Consider the following 21,298-nt stretch of genomic DNA (forward strand, 5'->3'; position numbering starts at 1 on the left):
GCAGACTGACGAAATACACTGCTGAGGGGAGCAGCGGACGCGGCAGGAGAGGTCTGCGCGCCATGTGGGACGCTCGCCGGCGGTGATTTTGAACCGGCGCTGCAGAGGCTGTGGGCAGCTTTGCAACCCAGCGCACAACCGCTGCGCCACTGGGGAGGCCCCTAATTCTGTATTTTCTTCAGCAGAAAATGCCTATCTTAAGAATCCCCTGAGGAAAAAAAAAGATTTTTTTTTTTTTAACTTTAGAAATTCAGTCCATTCCATGCCAAAAGTTTGCAAATAGCATGTGATAACAGCTGCGCTGGCTTGGAGTGGCAGGGGAAGCAGAGCTGTTGGGTCAGCACGGTGCCAGCTCTGTGGCCTCTGCCCATAAGGAATAGCCTTGAAGGTATGTGAAAGCGGAGTCATGACTTAAATACAGCTTCTATTAAAACAACTATGTGTTGAACCCTTTTGTAAAATGGAGACTCTTTTGGAATGCAAATAATGTCCTTTTTTAAAGGAAGTGACAAAGGTTCATTCCAGAGCATGAAAGGAGATATTATCTTTTGAGCATCTGATATAGTCCATTTATAGATAGGCACGTCATAGGTGAGGAAACTGAGTTAAATCTAAAAGAATTTAAGGGAGGATATAGGACCATAGGAGAGTCTAGAAGATATTGTGAAAGTGGGAATGAAAGGAATTAAAACAAAATTGGAGCACAAGGCACCATCAGGAACGAGGTGAAATGTGTGTACCCTGAAGGCCCAGATTCTTCCTAAAGTGGGTCTTAAACTTGGTTGATTTTTCCAGTAGCCAATGTGGAGAGGGGAACCTGACAAGAGTGACCCAATAGCTCAGGAGTACACTACCTTGGAATTAAGCTCAGTTTCAGATGCCTTCAACTGTGAACTGCTCAGCGGCTCCTCAACAGCACCCTTACAATGGACTCTGTGTCTGCATTCTCAGGACTGTTCCCTCTGACGATACTAACTTCAGCCTAATGACATCACACAAAGTCTATTCCAGGAAAACTGAGAATCTTAAATAGCTTAGGCCCGCGGTGAAAGGCTGGCCCAGGGGGACCAGCGTCCCAGCCTACCACACCCTTTCCACTCGCTCTACCATAATGTCTCTTTGCTCTGGATCCTGTTTCTGCTGCACACTAGCTGACAGACCTTTGGCAAGCCTCTTAAATATCACGAGCCCTTCTTTCACCATCTGTAAAACAGGACTACTATGATCTATCTTGTGGGACTGTTGTGCGATTGACTGAGAGAACATATGTCAAAGAACCAGGTGTATGGCGGGCTGGCAATGCTCTCCCAGAGCCCTTCATCATCAGGTATTCTGGTGTCAGACCTCCTTAAGCAGAAATGTCATTCCATTTTAGATCCCAAGAAAGAAAGACAAGTCCTGGGTCACATTCTGTCACCAGGGATGAAATGTTTGAAGAACAATGGTAATTTATCTAATTATAGCAAACTTCTGAACATGTTTACCTATAAGATCACAGCTCTTTGATTTTTCATTTTCCACCATTATGGCCAGAAGTACCTCTTTCTGGTTGCACAACTCCCCAACCCTGCACTGTCCCCCATCCAAACCCTCCCCCCATAATGACTAGCAGGCCATGTGCTAGGCATCATTCATAATAGTGCACCAAGACTCAGAGGAAGATCCTTCAAATGAGTGTGTCTTCAGTGGACTGCATTTTGCATGTTTACCTTCTCTGAATTTTGAACTGCATGTGGAATTGGATTACTGTTATAATTTTTTAAAATGCCCTTTTAATAAAACAGGTTATCTCTGGGTCATGGAATGGAGGATGGCTTTAAAATTTTACAGTTTTTCTTATCTGTATTTTCCTAAAATGAATGTGGATTGCCTCTATATAAAAGAAAAACATTATTAAAATATATTAAGCACATTTTACAATTGGAAATGGATTGGGGGTAGAGGGGGTGGGAAGTTTGGGAGAACAATGCACCCACCACAGCAAGCAAGTAATTAACCCTTCAAGCCTTTGGGACCTCAGGAGAGCACAGGGAGGTCAGTGGGTATTTAAAGGGGGGCAGCTAAGGAAGCCAAAGGATTTTCTTTTTTTTTTTTCCCCCAAGCAATGGGAGGAGGCAGTGATAACAGCCATCACCTGCGAGAATGCAGCAGACGTTACTTTTGTGTGAGCTCCTGGAGCACAGCAACTGTTCCTTATTCATCTCTGTAGCCCCAACAGAGGGGCTGCCAAATAGTAGGTGTTCAGTAAATTTTTGTTCCATTGAATTTGTTGTTGAAGGAGTAAATGCTGCTGGAAATAGACGTTATCAAACAAAAAGCTAGTGGAACTCTTGGAAAAATGGGCTCCTGTGGTCTGGGAAACAAAACCCTAAGTGGCCATGTGCCAGCAATCTAACAGACCCACTCAGGCAGGCTTAAGCAGATTAACACCTACTGGCTTGGGTGAGAAACCCTTTCTGCCTGGGGAGCAGAAAAGAACCCCGCTTGCATTCCCTTTCCTACCAGTGGGACCTCCAGTGAGAACTGCTGCTGCTGCTTTTTAAAACTAATAAAAGTCTGTGCAGTTAACAGTTTGTGCTTAATTTTTAAGACAGCTCTAACGCTTTTGTTTTTTTGTTGTTGTTGGGAAAACAATAACAAACCTTCCCTATCTGTCTAATTTCTCTCTATTATTCTCTCCTGCCCAGTCCCTGGTCCCTATCTAAAAGTCTAAGAGTTGTGGAAACCCCTGATCTTTGAGAATCCTATACAGATCCTATAGCATTTGAGAGTCCTACAAAGGTGAGTGGCTGTCCATATTATAATGTTGACTATTTTCTTTCCTTCCTCTCCCCTACAAACCATGTTTTCTTCCCCGAGGGTCCTCCCACGGCCACCCCAGAGGTTTTTTTTTTTTGTTTTTTTTTTTTTAAATAATAAATTTTATTTTTATATTCCCCCATACAATTGCAAACGCCCCATTCTGACCCCAATCCTTCCCCTCCCGCCCCCCACCCCCCAAAAAGTGTCTCTGGTTCATAGTTTTTTGTTGATTTTGATTTTCACTTTCTTATATTCATTTTCCTGGTCCCTTATTTAAGTTTTCTAGATTCCTGCTATGAGTGAGACCATCCGGTATTTTTCTTTTTCTTTTTGGCTTATTTCGCTGAGCATGATCCCTTCCAGCGCCATCCATGTTGCTGCAAATTGCATGTGTTTATCTTTTTTGAATGCTGAGTAATATTCCATGGTATATATGTACCACATCTTCTTGATCCAGTCATCTATTTTTGGGCATTTGGGTTGTTTAGAGGTTTTAAACACAGGGCAGGAAGGCTGCTTGAAACATCAGTCAGTAAGTAAAGATGTGTTGAATGAACGAATGATCAACATAAATCAGACCTCATTCCCGTTTCTTTCTACACTTTGACTCACTGAATAGTCTTTTGAGGTAGAGGGCATGATCTCCTTTTCCAGGTAAGAACACCGAGGCCCAAAACTTGCTCAGGCAAATGGCAGAGCGGGGATTTGAGCCGAGATCCGCCCAACTCTGCAGCCTTCCCACCACCAACAACTGCTTCTCACACTTGAGTCTGCGATTCCGGTACAACCCTGTGAAAATTTAGGCTGCTCCACTTGGACTACATCCCCTGAACATTTTCTCCACTACAATTCAACCATCACAGACGTTGCTGAGGTTTTGAGCAAACCCAAGTCCTTGCTAGTACCCTCCTGAGAATAAACTCTGTTAAGTATGTCTGGGTTGCAGAGCTGCCCTGCCCTATATTTAAATTTAGAGCCAGTATAACTTTACATGAACTACAATTAAATATAATTAAAAATTCAATTTCTTAGCTGCACCAGCCGCATTTGAAGTGCTTGAAAGCTACATGTTGCTATTTCCAAGCACTCCGATAAAGAGAACCAAATCGAGAGCTTTTCCACCATCACAGTCATCACAGATGGGCTGCTGCAGCAGCATTTGATACAAAGACTAAATAAATACCAAATAAACACTTGCTGTAAACATTGAGACTGAGGGAAAGAAGATTTTATATCTGGAAGTGGAGGTATGTGGTCAGAGCTGCACATCCCAGCTATCATCTCTCCTGAAGGCCTTTGTGCTGCTGGGCAATCCTCGCTGAAGCTGACATCCTCGTCTGATCTGCGCGTTACCACGCCAAGTTCCATGGCCAAAATCTGATAGATAAAACCAACCAGGGGCAGCAAATGCATGGGTTCCCAGAGCAGAATGTTGATTCACGGTCTGGCTCCTCACCCTCTGCAGCTTCCTCTTCCAGTCACTGGCTTCCTTCTTTATATCCACTGGCCAGCGGCTTACTGCGCCAGGCTCTTCTTTGCCTCGGGCCTGTGCACGTGCTGTCCCTCAACACCTGAAATGTTCTTTTCCTACCCCCAACCTTTATGTGCTGGCTCCTTGTGAGACTTCCAGTCTCACACAGGTGGCACCTCCTCAGAGAGGCCTTCCCCGGACATGCCCAAGGGGGTGTCCGAGGCCCACACAGTGCATTGTCATCTTCACTGCCAGCACTCAGGACCATCTGACATGGCGACTTTACTTGATGCTTTACTTCATGACAACTCTTACCCCACTAGCATGTAAATAACATGGGGACTGTGACTCTGTTTCCCCTGCCCCCCGACTTCCGTGCTCCCAGGGGATGGCACAGGAATACGTATTTGTTGAATGAATGAATAAGGAAATGAATGCGTCAGTCCAAAGGCCCCGACACCAAGCCAAGACCTTGTTGGTATAAACGCAAGAGTAGATTAAACAGACTATTTCAACCACAGCTTATATTTCCTAATCCCTTTCCTTGAAAGAAAGAGAAACAGTGGGGATAGGGGAGGCGGAATTTCACTGGTGGGGCGACTCTGAGGGTCTTTAAATGAGTCATCATGGGCCACCCCGTCTGCCATGTCCCACTCGGTTTAGCTGCCCCGAGGAGAACTGAGCCTTTGTTATTTGGAAAGAGTAGATGCCAGTTGTCTTTGTTACGCCCTCAACTGATGCAGAGAAAACGCAGCTGGGCTGGCCAGATGTTCTACGGCTAGGGCCATTTATGGTGAATTTGCCTTTATTTCATGAGGCATCCCAGCATCTCAATGATTTAATCTGCTGGTTTTGTGTTTGTAGGGAACCCATGGTGGGAAGTTGAAAACATGGGTTTAATAGTTAACTTTTATTGTCATTGCTAAAGGAGGGAATACTGAAAATGACATCATAAACGAACGAGGTCTCAGCACCCTTTGGTGGCCTGACCAGGACAGGGTGGGGAACTTCACATTTTGCTTTAAACGCCTTTAAAGAACTGCAGCCCGATGTTGTGTTAAGTGGGCTGGTCAGCTTAGCATCACCTGCCATGCTCCTGAAGAGGAAGAAGAGCCAGTTTTCCTTAAAGGAAGTTAAGTTTTCTCAACTTTGCTGGGCCCGGAGGGACCTGGCAAGTCTACAAAGTTAGGGGGAAGCAAAAGATAGATGGGCTAGGTTTTACCTCGTAGAAATCTGCTAAAACGGCATCTTTGACCAGTCTCTTACCATGCCACTGCCATAGACCCATCCAGTCCACGTTGGCCATGCAACAGGTTCCATTTCAGGTCCCTGATTCCTTTCCATTCACTCTCCTTGCCAACCCCCCCCCCACTTGAAAAACTTAATAAAGACAGTTGCAAGAAAATGTACTTAGAAGTACAGACAGGTGTGGACATAGACACCGAGAGAGATGTGGACAGGCAAAGCAGCTCTTTGCCTAGTGAGTCATAACTCAGTATCTATAGTGCTCTGTATTCAGCAGTCCTGGTAGCAAAGGAAGCCTAAAGGTTATGTGCAGTGGGTTAATTTTCCCTTTGTGCTCACCAACCACACATAACACTGTTCTCCTTTCTATAGCTGAAAAAAATGGGGAAGTGTCCATCCCAAGTGAGACATTGATTTGTGGAAGAGTTACAGAAACCTCATCGGCCTTGACACTCAATAAGTTGAACCTGATAATACACACATCATTTAGTCAATGATGTTCAGAGAATTAGCTCACAGCCCAACAACGTAACAAGATCACACCAAATCTCATTTAAGGTAGTAATAAAGTGCTTTAGCCAAGAGCTGTTTTGTTTTGTTTGATTGTTCCCACTTCTTTATTTTTCACTTTCTCATTTGGGTTTTCTTTTAAATTGTTAACCACTTCAGGTACTTTTTGGAAAGTGGTGGTATATAAATTAAGCAATAATTTAAAGATGGAAATAAAAATTTACTGGGCATTGAAAAAAACCATATGCTTGGTTAACAGAAAAAAAATATAGCGAGTGGCTTTTATAAGATGTATAATAATTTTTTTTCCAATTTGTAATACTGTTCAGTAAAAAGTCTCACAAATTCCCAAACCAAAGAAGCCTTCCATGATAGAATGTCTAATATCTTGGACAAATAATTTGTGCTTTATAATGCAATAGCTATAAAACCATACATGTTGTTAGGAAATTGTGTTTGTTCCCCCAAGAGTGTGACCCACAATGCATGCCAAGATCCAGTCTAATTTAGCAATGGAGAATTTCAAAAGTAGCACTTGAGAAAAATATTACACATAGTTTTACATAGGATGACATTTTTAATGCCCCCTGGAGATAGCTGAGAACAAAGCTGGAATGTGCCAAAATCTTCAAAGGTTACAGTCATCTGAAGGGAACCTGTTTCACATTTGTATTTCTAAGAAGCTACTTTTATGACCCTGCAACACATTGCACAGAAACCTCCACATGCACTTGTGATAGTGCAGGGCTCTGGCGGTCACACCTGCCATAGCCTCCAGGTTACACAGAGGAAGCCGGGCAGATGTACGAGCTGGGTGGGAAGGATGAAGAGATGCCAGAGATCCTCCCTGCACACTCCTCCCAGACCCTCAGTTCCTCTGTCTCCTTGTTTGATATGTGGCTACACTACAAGAAACGTTCCACTCAAATAGTTTCTGCTTCATAATGCAGAACATGATTTCCCTGTTTACTCTAGAAGTAAGGATGTTATCACTGACTGACTGACTGACTGTGTGTCTCCTGGGTTGGTGGTGCTCTGGCTACTCTCGTCCCTTCCTGAGACAGGCAGGAGACTTGGGACAGCTGCCCCGTAACTCCAGTCTCAGAAAAACCCCTGAGCAGCTGAAGAGAGGTGAAGAACGCTCTAGTTCTCTCCCCATTTTATTTTCAGTGAACAAAGGTGTCCTTTTCTTTCTCTATAATTTTTCTTCCAGAGCCTTCCAAGCAGTAACTACAACAACCCAGTAGAGAGAAAATGGGAGGGAGATGGGACCGGGTCTCTCCTTCCTTCTCAAACTGGAGAGCAAAACATGATTTGGGGTGCGCCTAGGACAAAAAAAGACAGTGGCGCTCAAGTCCAGACTTCCAGAGAGGAGGAGGACTCTGTAGCTGAGTGCCCACCATGCAGTCAAAGCTCCAACTAATGCCAGTTTCAGACAACTCTACATTTCAGTGCTCTGAAGAGTTTGCCTCCTTAGCAGCCTCTGACAAAGGGCACCTGCGTTTGCTGGCCCTGGCAAAGCACAGAGAGAGCAGATACCTTATACGGGCTCCTAAGCTTGTGCTCACCCCTATCCGAGGAGGTCTAGTTCTGGAGAGAGCGGACACTGTATGGAAGGAGTTAATCAAAAGACTCCTGGGGTACACACATCCCTGAAGATGACAGGCTTTCTCTCCAGGTTACCTCCTCTACTTACCGCCTCTGCCCAGAATACCATCTCTCATTATTCAGCCTCCCAGAACCTCCAAATACAGGTCAGAGCCCCCTCCTGTGCTCCCCTAACACACTGACCTTCTCCCAACTTAGTCTCAACACATTGTATTGTGACCACCAACTTGCGCATCAGGACCCTAACCTGGAAACAATGAAACGCTCAGGGGCATGGATTCTTTAGCTCGAATCAGCAGCTCTCTGAAGTACCAGGCACCGTGTGGCCACTAGAGAAACCAGTCATTGGCTAAGGGGCTGGAGAAGTGGACGGCCGTGCGAGGGAAGGAACGGGTATGAGACGACACTGAGTGGGGCTGTCTCGCCCTCCTGGCCACATCCGTGGGAGGTGGGAAGGCCTGAACCAGGTGGCAGTAATGGGACGGGAAGGAAGGGGTTGGGGAAATTTGTGTTCGAACAACTGGGGCTGTGGTGGAGAAAGTCAGCTCTCGCCCCCAAATCTGTCCTGGCTTCTCTAGTGAGGGACACACTAGCCAGGGACACACCAGCCTCTCTTGCAGTTACCGGAGGCCACGGCGCTGAGCCCTCGCTGACAGTGCACGTGAAAGTGACGCGTGTCACCGGCACTCTGGGGCTTTGAAGAGCGTGGGCTTTTCCTCCTCCATGCCTGCCTTCCAGCCCCGTCAGCTGGTGGTAGGCTTGCCAACGCCCTAGGAGAGGGGCCCTCCAACCCGGGAGCATCAGAATCACCACAGGCTTGTTGATCAAGATCGTGGGGCCCCACCCTAGAGTGTGGCTCGGTTGGCCTGCGATGGAACCCAATAATGACCACTTCCAACAAGCTGCCAGGAAATGCTAACACCGCTGGTCCACGGGCCACATTTTGAGAACCGTTGCCCCGGGATAGGCTGGAGCCTAATATTGAAGGAACACGTGTTTCCAGATGATTGTGTGAGCGAGGGCCTCCTTCTAACCCAAACGTCCAGCCAGGACTAGACACGAGCTACATTTCTACTGCATTGACTCCACACGTGTGGATCTACTTGCCACAGCCGCTTAGCCTGTCCTAACTAATGAGGAGTGGAGGGAGAGTGAAGACTTGAAGAACGAAGTTCCTCATTAGTTTATGTTTTTTATCATTTTAATCTTCCCGCAGCTTAGTTTTGGGCGTGGAGATTTTATCTGCCAACTTCAAAACGCAGTCGTGAGGCCCACGTACAATCGAACAGACCAACAGCTGTAAATCTTCCATAAATCCAGGAAGATACTCAGGTTTTGACATTGTTCTGGGGGGAGCGAGCGGGAAGACTGCTCCTCCAGAAAGCTCTTCATGTAAACATCGACACCCATTGAACACGCCAGCCTTTCATTACCTGTAGTGCTGAGGCCAGTGTACTCAGGGGATGGGTTGCTGACAGGGGAGGTGGGAGGCGGCACTTCCACAGACGTGGCCGACTTGGCTGGAGAAAACGAGGGCACTGGCGAAGGGGTGGGCGGGGCAGCCTCCGTCAAGATGATCTCCTCTTGGACTTCTGCTGTGGGGAGAGAAAGGGAGCGTTTCTCAGAGCCAAAGGTCAAAGCCAGTTGTCTTTGGAAAACGAGGTGCCCTTCCCAGCGTGTGCAAGGCCCCGCCCCGCCCCGGCCCAAAGCCCTCGAGGCTCCCAGTCACCGACACTCTCCACAGAGGACGAGGCAGTGCTGGGCTCACACCACGACGGGGGCGCCATGACTGACCCCTTGGCATGCAGAGGTAGAGACGCAGCGCACCGGCAAGGGCACGGGCCAACGTGGCATGTGGGCGATTCCCAGCCAGCCCCAGCGGGCTTACCAGCACTCCCCTCTCCCTTCATGGCCCGCATTAGCTCGTTGGCCCTCTCCTGGCAGTGCAGGGACTCCAGCAGGTAGAGCACGTAGTCATCAAACATCAGGTGAATTAGGTGGAAAGACCCTGGGAAGAGAAGGCCCAGACAGAAGGTGAGCTGAGGGGAGGCAGTGCCCCCCTCTGGCTGGCGCACAGGCCAGGCTGCACCACACCCCAGACGCCCCTCCCCCGCCGAGCCCATCTCCTCGTGGTCAGAGGCGGCTCTTCTCTACAGAGAGTGCCCGTCACAAGGCAAGGGCTGTGAGCACGGTGGTAAGCGAATCTTCCCCCTGCTCAATCATGTCTGCGTGACACCATCACAGCAGGCACCCACAGAGCAGTCTGTCGTCCAGAGGCTTCTGAGCTCTCCCACACACACCGTCTGCGGGCCCCTCACTGCGTCACCCTTTATTGATGTGGATGCCCAGCAGGCCATGTGCATCGACTCCTGTGCCCCCTCTCTCTAGAGGGCCTGTCGCAAACCCCCATCCTTGTGCCCACCGAGGTCAAGGCCAAGGTCACGAGTACTGCACTTTATTCACATTCTAGCTCTACCCCAGGCGAGTGTGTCAGTGCTTCAATCCCATGTGACATTCAGCAAGGCTCAGGTTTCGCCGAGTCACTCTGAAGTGCAGGCTCCAAACTAGACTTCATATCCACTTTCAAGTGGGCCCTGCGACCCACTGAGGAGGCACAGCGTTGTGGGTGACAGCGTGGGAGCTGGATCAGATTCCCCGGCTCAAGATCCAGCGTGGCCACTCGAAAACTGGGACCTCAGAGGAGAAATTCCTTGTAAATGATAAAAGCAAAATCGGCCATTCACTTGCTCTGTGGCCACCACTCTATCAACCCCTAGAGATTTAGTATCGCCTTGAATAGTCATCACAGCCACAGAGATGAGTAACACTGTCCATCGGAAAAGGCGCAAACTGAGGCTTGGAGAGGTAAAGCAGATGGTCAGTGCTGCACAGTTATTAAGGGGCAGAACCAGGACTCAAACCCAAGACTGGTGGTGAAGTTGCGCTTCGGTCACTGTGCAGCAGGGCTCTCCAAAAGGAGTGGCGAAACCCACATGGCAGAAGAGCCATAATGAAGCAAAGTAAGCACCAGAGCTTGAAAATGGTAACTATCATTGCCGCAAATATTCTGAGATCCTAGGATATGACTCTTTTGTTCACAGAGACGAAGAAGGTAGCAATCATCAAATACTTAAGCGGGTCTCTAAAATGAAGAACTATTTGCTAAGATGCTGTTCTAATCAACAAGGATAGCAAGAAAAACACTGTCAAACAATAGGTAATAAATTTGGGGTTGGACTAGTAGCTTGAGCCCAGGCAGACACCCTGGAAATGATCTATTTATACAACCCTGCTATTTCAACAGTAAGGAAACAAAGATCTGAGGAAGTGAAGGGCCCCGTCTGAGACCACACTGCTGGGAAACACCCGAGGGGCTCAGAGGCCAGCGCCGAGGGGCAGTGTTGATCGGGGCCGCAAGCTCTCTGAGTTAGTGGCTCCGACCAGTCACCCCATTGGGCTGGTAACTTTCGATCACCTTCGGAACACCAAGCGTTTGTACAGCTACCGCTCTGTACCCATGCAAGGCTAAGTTCCCTGCATACAAGGGAACTTAAAAGCTCAGTCCCGGACTCCACAAAAACAACAGTGTCCTCACTAAGCAGAAATCAATCATTTAGATTATTGGGCAACAAGCAGTTCCATGCCAGGATGTCATGGCCATGGGAGCAGTGCGAACAGGAGAAAGGAAAGGAAAATAACAAAGAAGATACAGAGGAGAGGAGAGGAGGCAGGGGAAGGGAGAGGAACTTTGTTGAAGACAGACAGACCCGAGGCAGGCACTTACAGCTAACGTTCCTGGCTTTATTTCTCCTTAGCCCTTATCACCGTATTCACCTTATATTTAAATAATTGATCTTTATCACACACCTCCCTAGAGTAGACCATAACCTCCATAAATGCAGAGATTTTTTTCTTTATATCTCTCTTCCCCCCACTGCTCTATACTCTGAGCACACAGCAGAGGCTCAATACTTGTTAGGTGAATGAATGGGAAGAGCAAGCACTGACCACTTACCACATGGACAGTGCGAAGTTCTTTTTTTTTTTTTTAGAGGCATGTTTTTTTTATTTATTTATTTATTTGTTTTTGTTTATACATGCACTGGGTACAGTCAGAAGCGCGGGAGGGTGGGAAAATTCACCAGAGCCAGAGCAGGGAGCAGGGAGCAGGGAGCAGGGCAGGCAGAAGGACCAAAGTACACTGCTGAGGGGTGCAGCGGGCAGCAGGAGAGGTCTGTGTGCCATGTGGGACCCTCCTCCGGTGGCCGGGGAGCAGCCGGGGATCAAACCAGCGCCTCAGAGGCCGCGGGCAGCTTCGCAACCCAGCGCTCAACCGCTGCGCCACCGGGGAGGCCCAGCGAAGTTCTTTTAACTTCCCAACAACACTTATGGAGAAGATGTGATCACTGTCTTCAGTTAGTACATGGGGGAAAAGAAGCCACAGAAGTTTAAATAACTTGCCTAAATTCACAGAGCTAGTGATCATCAGAACCTGTTATGGAGAAAGCGATCAGGATAGACACAAAAGGAGACTGTTGTTGTAAGACAGGTGGTGGCCTCTCATAGGATCAAAACATTTGTTTTTCTTACCAGAATTTTTCATACAAAGTCTAGAGAATTTTAAAAAGAACATGTGTATTCACCATTCAGCTTTACAGTCCACATTTTGCTGTAGGTGAATCAGATTATTTTTAATTGGAGATAAAAGTGAAGGCCCTGAGTTTCCTCACTGATTCCCATTTCTCTGCATCCTGCATTCATTCCCTGAGATAATCACAGCCTTTGCTTTGGTATTGACTGTTCACATGCATTTTCATAGTCGTGCTACATATATTCATGTACCCAGCAATAACACATGGCATTGTTTCCTCTTTTCAAACTTGATGGGAATGGCGTCAGATTCACAGAGCATTCTGCAACTTGCTTTTGACAGATTAAATAGACATGCCACAACTTATCAGTCTCTGATCGATGGATTTCGGGTTGTTTACAGTTTCCTCTGCTGGGCATACTCTTCTAGTGAATGCTTTTTGTACCTGGTTCCCTGTGTCGAGGGCCAGAAGTGAAATCCATAGCTGGATCCAAAAACACCTGCATCTTCAGTCTTGCCAGACAGTGCCAAGTAGCTTATCAAACTGTCTTCCATTCCTGTTGGTAGTGTATGAAATGTAATCTGCCAGCCTGCACGGCGTGACATACTACCTTATAGTTTGCATGATCCTAATTACTAGAAAGATGTGCATCTTCTCATGTGATTGGTGAACACAGAGATGCCCTCTTCTGTGAATCTCTTATTCACATTCTTTGACCATGTTTCTCTTGGGATATGTTTTTTCAAAAATTTATTTAGAGGGATCAATTATGTATTCTGGATACTAATCCTGGGTTAGCACATTGCAAAAATACCTTCCCTTTTTCTGGGGTTTTAATTTTTTTCAGCTTTGTTTATGATTGGCTTATTAAAGAGAAGTTTAAAATGCAAACAGTCAATTTTGGTAATACTGTCTTTATGATTTGTCCTTTTTTTGTGTCTTTTAAAAGGAATAATTTCCTATGCCAAGCTCATGAAAATATCATCTGCTATTTTCTTCCAGAAGGACTTTTCCATGAATATTTTCCTTTCAGAAGTTGTAGGGAAGGGAGTTAATTTTACTTTAATTACACAAAAATCCTTGTCCAGCTGATATTTAATGCCATCTCTGTCACAGAAACCATCCTTACAATCCTCATGTCTTATAAACAAAGGAACAAGGATCTCGTGAAGACAAGCTTTGTCCTTCTTTGGCATCTCTGCTTTCTTTCCTCACTCTAGTTGTCCAGTACAGTCCCAACATCACGTTGTCTTACTCCATTATAGACCTGAAGATCAGGGAAGCAGGTCCCTACACCTTGTCATTTTTAGCCTTCCTAGTGTCTACTACTCCTGACCTTCTGCGTTCCCTATAGATATTAACTTCAGATGATCAAAGTCAAAGGAACAAAGTTATACTGGAATTTCACTGAATTTATACATTGGTTTCAACATGTGGATGTTGAGCCTTACCAAATACATACAGGGTGTGATGTATCAATACTTTAACATTTTTTCCTTGAAGATTTTCAAACACTTTTTGTTACAGTTATTTTGTAGGTACATTTCAGTTTCTGTTGCTATAATGCAGGGCACACACACACACACACACACTCACACCCCAGGTCCCTGAATTACAGGGTTTCATTCAACGTTCTTTCATGTTCATTTCAATGTTCTTTCAACATTCTTTCTTTGAGAAAAACAATCCTGGTGGCTGTTGAACAAAATGATGTCTTTCAAGATCGTGCTTTCCTTGTGTATCATTTTGCTTAAAATCTCAATTTCCAAGAACCTATTGATGAGACTTACTCCGTGTGAGACTTGCCAATGAATCTATCTGCTGGCAAAATTCAAAACTTGGCCAATCGAATCTATCTGCTGGCATTTTATTTGGAATTTTTCATCTGAAGATACTCTTTGTACCATCCCCTGTTCATTGTTACTTAAAATGTGGTTTTACCTTTCTTACACATATAGAAATTAGTTTTTAAATGACTATTTAAGCAATAATCAAATACATATGTCTACATATTTAAAATTTCCTCTCATCTTAAATGTGGTCCTCAAATTCCTCTACATTCCATTTCTGGACCGCTGGATTTGCCGAGCCCCTTCGATCTCAGCAGGCTTGTAAGAAGGGAGTGATATTGTACTGTGAGAGAGGGGGTCGCAAAGGCAACGTGGCCTCCTCGCCCCCACTGGACACTCACATGCAGAACCCAGAGCCAACGTGCAAGAGTTCAGGGGTTCAGAGGCCACCAGGCTGTGTGGACAGGCCACTTGAAGGGTCCCAGATAGGCAGACCTAGTCTCACACATCCTCCCAGTCCAGCCCCAGATGTGTGGGTGCAGAAGCCTCCAGAAGGTTCCAGCCTCTAGCTGTTGACTCACCACCAGCCTTTGAGTCTTCCATCCAAGCTCTCACACTTCAGAGAGCAGAGCCGGCCCCCGCCCCGGCCGTGGCATTCCTGACCACAGAATCCATGAGCAAAGTAAAATGACTGTTCTAATGGGGAAATTTGTTACACAGCAACAGCAGCCAGCATAGTGTTGTTTCTTGTATTGCAGACCTTAGGTAAGGCTTCATTTTTGTTCTTGCTGAAATGTCTCCTTTAATAGTTTTTGGAAGTGAAGGGCCAAGGGTGCCAAACTCCTAGTCTTTGTATAATTGAATATCTCTTTACCCTCACTCTTAAATAATGGTTGGCATTTCTTTGTTCGCAACACTTAGAACATATTATTTCATCTTCTGGTATCTCTTATTGCTCATAATAGTTAATCACTCTTTTTTTCTCTCATAAATTTTTAAAAATCCATCAATGTGAAATTTTTAATAAAACATTAATGAGGATTAAACAAATATGCCTAGCCCTTTGAGGCCTGCATCTGATCCCAAAGTATTTGCCTCAATTGGGGCAAGTTAAAAAAAAGCCTGGGTTTTTGACTGTGGCCAAATTCAAATTCAAATTTTATTTTGAAAGAGAGTTCTGCCACTTTGCTATATTGACCTTGAGCAAGAAAATTCTCCAAGCTTCCTTTTCACTTCCGTGTCAAGATACATATTATCATCTGCCTTGTAGAGGCAATGAGAGAATGAAATGGTAGCACGTGCCTCCTAAATATTCCTCATAATGATTACGGCAGCATTTTGCCTCACAGTGCAGCTGCACTGTGGCTTCCTTGCCCATTAATCAGAGGGCAGTGACAGTAGACCTCACAGAGCTCCTGTGAGAATTCAATGCCTCGTGTTATGTCTAGTGTAACTAGGCCCTCAGTGAGCCTACTTCGCTTTTATGAGTAGCATTCAACTGAGGAGGGCTAGTGGAGGTGGGAGGCTTAGCTCCAGCAAGGGAAGGTGCCAGAGGTGCTCTGCCCCCTCCCCTGTGTATTCACAGGCAAGCCCCCTGTTCTCGCTGGGTCTCTGCTTTTGCTCCTGAATACAGGAGAGCGATTCCTGCCTCCTATTCTCTGTCTCCTGAGTGACATTTCAAACATCAAGATCCTGCCAGTTAGCAGGTTCTGGGCAATGGTGGTGCTGGGAGGGAGCCAGGCCAGGACATGTGAGCACAGAAAAGCAATCTGGAAGACTTCGTCATGGGCATTCAGTCTGGGAGCCAGGGCCTCATGAACCCCCAGGCCCTGCCTAAGTGGCGGGGCTTCAACGCCAAGCAGAACACATGCCAGTGAAAACATGGGGAACGGTGTGCAGTCCTGTCCCCTTGGCTGTCAAATCCAGGGCTGCTTTTCAAACCCTTTTCTGTCCAAGTACTTTTGGGAACCACTGTGGCCTCCCAGCCCTTCCTAGCAGTGAAATCTAAGGGTATTTGAGGAAAACCTAGAGTGGAAGGTAAAGGTGGCCACACTGACTCGGGCACCAGGTGGCCTAGGGCCTGAAATCAGAGCAGCCGATGTGAAACGAAACATAAAAATTTAATAGAAACTGTCACCTGCTCAGGTCTGCGAGGACAGAAAGTTCCCTGCCTGCTGCCCACCTTCGCTAATTTTGCTAGAAACCGTGCCTGGCGGCAAAGAAAGAAAAGTCTGGCTACTTTAGTTCACAGCATAGGCACTTTCAGTGAAAGGGAATTAGGGAGAAAAGAGCGAAAAGGAATTAAGGAGAAGAAAGGAGGCAACTACCTTTGAAAGAGGCTGTTCTGGGAAGAGGTGAGAGTCCCCCGCAGGACGGCTGCGAGGGTCCACACGCCATTGTGGCGGTCAGCCGGCTAGGCAGGCACACCAGCCCCGCAGCGCGCTCTGCGGCCGGCACCGTGTGGGAGTTATAAGATATATAGAGCCGGCCCCTGCGTGTAGGGGAGGGGGCCGGGGCACAGAGGGCTCTTTTTCCTAATTAGCTGTTTTTATACAGGGAACACATGACCCAAACACAACCACCAACTGTGTCTTTGACATATACAGGCAGAAAGGGGGAGCTGGGCTTTTGTCTGCCGCAAATTCTTTCAACTTGCCTGTCACCCCAAGCCGCAGAACTCAACAATGAGTCCGATGAGCAGGACCATTTCAGATACTTTGCTAAATGGACTCGGAGGCAGGTATTATTTCAGCTGGCTCAGGGGGGAAAATACTGTAAGAGCGAACTTGGGTTACTATCTCTCTCTTCCCTTTTCTAAAAGATTGAAGACCATTTTTGCCATTGGCCCAAGTCTCCGGTCTGTCCTAACACAGCGTGTGGTTCAAAAGAGAAAATATAAAACGTATTTTAAGGGACAGAACTTCCTAGTCATAACTTGAACCCATTCACAGAAGCCTAATCGTTCTACTGTCCAAACTTTCTTTATCATATTGTTAACGTGGTCAAAACGAGTGGATTTCAAAGCCTACTGCACAGTGAATTACTTTCCCCGTCTCTCAGAAGCAGGCTCGAAAACACGCAGCGTCATTTTAAGAATCAGCAAATTTGAAGCATGAGGGATAAAACCGGGAGGGGAGGCTTGCTCCCTGGATGCGAACACGTGACTTCGCGGTATCGCTGATGGCTTGATTTGGGCACAACCAAAAACATCTCAACTATTTTTCAACCATCCGCTTAGCTGAAAGTAGTTATGCACGAATGATTTTCCCAGAGCCAGAGGTAACATGTGCTAACACTAACTATGCTGGACTGGAAGTCATCAAGATGCCATGGCTGATGGCACTGCCCAGGTGGCAGTGACCAGGCGTCTCCCTCCACAGCGCAGAGAGAATTTCCATCTGTGGCCAGGGTGCAGGGAGGTTCAGAGAACTTCCCAATACCGAGATTAAAGAAATCCACAACAAAACGCATCTCCAATTGGGTAAACACAGTCTTTCATGGACAGAGCTGTTTGGAAAAAATAGTGCCTTCTTTGTTTCACCACATATTCACTTCATTGTATAGCACAACTGGAAAATGGTGACAAGACCATAAAAAGCTAGATGGAAAAGTGTCAAATTAAACCCAGAGCAGAAACCCAGAGCTGATTGGCTTAATTGGAGATAATGAGAAACAAAACCACATCTCAACTTGCAAAGTGAAATAGAGAACTGAAGCAATTACCCAGAAAATTTACCAACAGCCCTTTGCCGAAATGAGTAGAAAAATAGGGCTAAAGGGTGCTGAGATCTCGAATTTCTGAATAATGCCTGAAAGTCCCACCTCACTCTGCCAATAATGACCTGGACTCAGTGCTTACTCCATTCTATGCAGTGAAAAATAGAAAAGTGGGCCCCACAATGTAGCGTGGACGTCACCCCCAAGAGGGTGATTAGGTTCCTGCTCACAGATGCTTCGTGCAGAGATTATGAGTGGCGTTACACTGGAAAACAGCAGACGAGGACGTGGGGCAGGGGTGCTTGGTGGATGTGATACAAACCTCTGGAGTCGGCAAAACTATAGGGGTGGAAGGACACAGAGCCCTCTTCCGGGGAATCAGACCAGGACGTGATTCTAAAGACAACTATTAGACTCGCTATCCACCCCGAGTGTCAATCAAGCCAGCTGCAAATGTTCAAACTCAGAGGCTTCTTCGTGTGCCAGTTTTGGGGAGCCCAGACTATGAAAAGCTGCAAACTGGGCCCGTACAAGCAGCAACCTCTGGAGACAGCTGGCCAAAGGGGAGCGAAGGCGCTGTTGTTCCTTTCTCTGTAAACTCACATACTGTCTGTGAGTGAAGCATGTCATTTTCAAATGTCTTTTTTCAAAACCTTTAGGAGGCAAGGTCATCTTTCTCCCTGAAAATCCTAACAGTGTCTTATTCCCCCAGAACAGACACATTTCAGGGTGATGTCTTATGGCCTCAGAGACAGCAAATAAGTCCATGGCTGGGGGCCTCCCTGGTGGCACAGGGGTTAAAGACAGCACTATCAAGCTATCGCCAGCCACTGCAGCACGAGTTCAATCCCCCTGGTCAGCCAGGGAGCTGCCCACGTGGCACAGCAGACCTCTCCTGCCTCGCCCGCTGCTCCCCTTGGCAGTGTATTTCAGTGAATCCACCTGTTCTGTTCCCTACTCTGTCTCTGGTGAATCCTCTCACCCCCGCAGCACCTCTGGCCTACACCCCAGTTCTGTGCATAAATAAATATAAAAAAAAAGACTGTGGCTGACTTGAGAGGTGGCCACCCACAGAGCCCAGAGAAAATAAGTTTGGAGGTGGGGAGGGTGAGGGTTTGGGCCTTACCGAAGCTGGGGGCGCTATGCAAGGTCATGTCCCGGATCACCCTGGTTCCAAAACAGGACCACATCAGGAGGAACTGCTGGGCCACTTTCTTCAGGGACCCTTGTCTCTTGGCTGCCACCTACAAGAAAGCGAACAGCTTCAGGACTGGTGGTTTTGACCCTTCATCTGCCACCATCTCTTGGGAAAACGACAGGAAGGAGTATGGATCTCCGAGTTCAATGCTATGCAGCAACGGTTTTTGACGTTTTGCTTTCAGCAGCAAAAATACACTTTAAAATGTGTATTTGACTTTGGTCAAGGACCCAATGTACACATATGATGAGAGATAGACACTGACAAGGTCGAGTCAGGGGTGGTGGGAAACCCAGTATCCTGTGTCCGTGACCCCCCCACATCCTGGAAGGGGGTTGGGGACTTGGGGGGCAGTCCTTGGACCCAGCTGTTGCGGCTGCTGAGCAGAATCCAGATAGCTCCCCGAGGGGCCCTGTATTTCCCTGGGGTACAAGTCCGGGCCGCACCCCTGCTCCCGCCGGCTCACCTTCACAACGCAGCGGTCTACCATGGCGTCCAGCCACTCGACGTAGGACTCGATGGGAGACTGCTCCTCCAGGAGATGGTCAAACTCCTGATACACTGTGGACAGAGGAGAACCCACCCGTCACCACGGCTGTGTTAAGCAGGGTTGCATCTTAAAGGACCCAAGGGGCAAAACGGAATAAAATAAAACTCCAACGTCTCCGCACAGCATTCAGGGCTTTAGAAAATACATCCCCAGTGACCTTTCCCAGCTCCTCTTCCAAGCCTGTCAATACTTCAAGGTCTGGCTGCCCCACCTCACTTCCATCCCCCCCACAGACCCTGCCTCCTCACCGCCCCTGGCCTTTTCTCAGCCAGTCCCCTCTGCTTGGACCTTTGGTTCTTCGGGGTCCAGGTGAAATGTTCTGAGAAATCCTGCGTTCTCACCCTCTTCTTGCTGCTTGCCAGGAAAACTCCTCACTCTCCCTCCATACTTTTATAGCACTTCTCTCTGCTTTTTCTATATTTGTTATCTATTCCTTTAACATGTTACCTATAGCCTACCTTCCTTCTATCACCCTGTATCTCACTATATGCAGCAGGTTCCACAGGTGGCATTAAAAAAAAAAAAAAGATGAGTATCAAAGCTTGCTGCCTGTCTCCCTGCATGCCACCCTGGGGTCAGCTGGACATCTCCCTACGTGTCCATAGCGAATCCCATGCCTCAGCCCACCTGCTGGCAGGTGGCTCTCTCAATCACCTGCAATGTCTGAGAAGGGGTAGATGCTGAGCTGTTTCTCACCATATAGTCATATATCTGAGGGCAAAGACAGCAGGAATACACTTTATGTGTGTGCGTCAACCCCCTGTTGGTCCTTTGCCTGGTGTCTGTATTGGCTGCAGCGCTACCTGGGACGGCGTAGCGGGTACCCAGTATCTCCTTGCTGGCGCCAAGTCTTGCTCTTTGGCTCTGTGTTCTGTGATAGGGCACATCTGATAAATCAGATATTTCCAAGCCACAACTGTATTAGGCAAGTAGTTCTCAGTGCTTGACATGTAGTAGATGCTTAAAAAATATTTAAGGAAGAAAGGAAATTATCCCACACCCATCACTTTCTGCATTAGTAGGAGGAGGATAATCAAACAGCTTTACACAAGCCAAATAGCCGCATCTGGATGTGCTCTGTAATCAGCCAGACGCTGTGGACAACAGGAAGAACATCGCTGTGGCGACTTCCAGTTTGAAGCACCTCTTTTCATTACTTTTTGTGTGATGATTCCCAGTTTGAAAGTCCTCTTTTCACTACTCTGTGTGTGTGTGTGTGTGTGTGTGTGTGTTGTTCTGCATATGAAGCTGAGAAAGTCAAACCATGAGTCCAGGCCCATACATTCCTGTTGTTTTTGTTTGTCGGAGCCATTATTGTCCTCCCATTTTACAGGACTGGCCAATTTGTCCTATTTTATTTGGCAGTGAGGGACTGCTCTGAGAGGCTGGCTTATGGGACCAGAAAGTCATAACTCTGTAGAGCTGACTTGCCTCATTTTATAGACAAGAAAGCTGTGTCTTACTGACATTAAGTGATCCTCTCGAAGCTAGAGGGTGAGTCAGAGTAAGGACTGGAACCCAGGTCGCTGAATATCCTTTTGGTGTTTCTCACTCTGTAACACCATCTGCACATCTGAGCTCCCATCTAGCGATGATGGTGGTGGTGGTGGTGGCAATAAAAGTGCTAACAGGCCAGGCACTCATTTAAGTGCTGTACATGCCCATGCTTATTTGACCTTGGACAATCCCAAAGTGTGAATGTCATGAGGCCAGGACACTTGCTAACCTTGCACAGAGTCTTACCCACTGTTTTGCCCCAGCACCTAGAACAGTGCATGGTACATGTCACTGTTCAAATGTTGAATGAATATATGA

At 46.9% G+C, this 21,298-nt stretch overlaps 1 protein-coding gene across 6 annotated transcripts in view; it reads right to left on the minus strand.

Moving 5' to 3' along the window:
* Positions 1–21,298, minus strand: part of RFX4 (regulatory factor X4) — a 104,177-nt gene that overhangs the window by 12,154 nt on the left and 70,725 nt on the right. For 5 of the 6 annotated variants that reach the window (XM_037513709.2, XM_037513708.2, XM_037513704.2 and 2 more), the window contains 4 exons: positions 19,400–19,494; positions 18,862–18,979; positions 9,525–9,644; positions 9,070–9,231 (listed from right to left, as the gene is read on the minus strand). In XM_037513709.2, coding sequence (XP_037369606.1) covers positions 9,070–9,231; positions 9,525–9,644; positions 18,862–18,979; positions 19,400–19,494 — 495 coding nt within the window. The remainder of the gene's footprint in view (positions 1–9,069; positions 9,232–9,524; positions 9,645–18,861; positions 18,980–19,399; positions 19,495–21,298) is intronic. The other variant, XM_037513705.2, reaches the window with a different exon arrangement.

Source organism: Talpa occidentalis, unplaced genomic scaffold (genome assembly GCF_014898055.3).
Source record: "Talpa occidentalis isolate TD23 unplaced genomic scaffold, MPIMG_talOcc4v2.1 talOcc4.16, whole genome shotgun sequence".
Taxonomy (NCBI): Eukaryota; Metazoa; Chordata; class Mammalia; order Eulipotyphla; family Talpidae; genus Talpa; species Talpa occidentalis.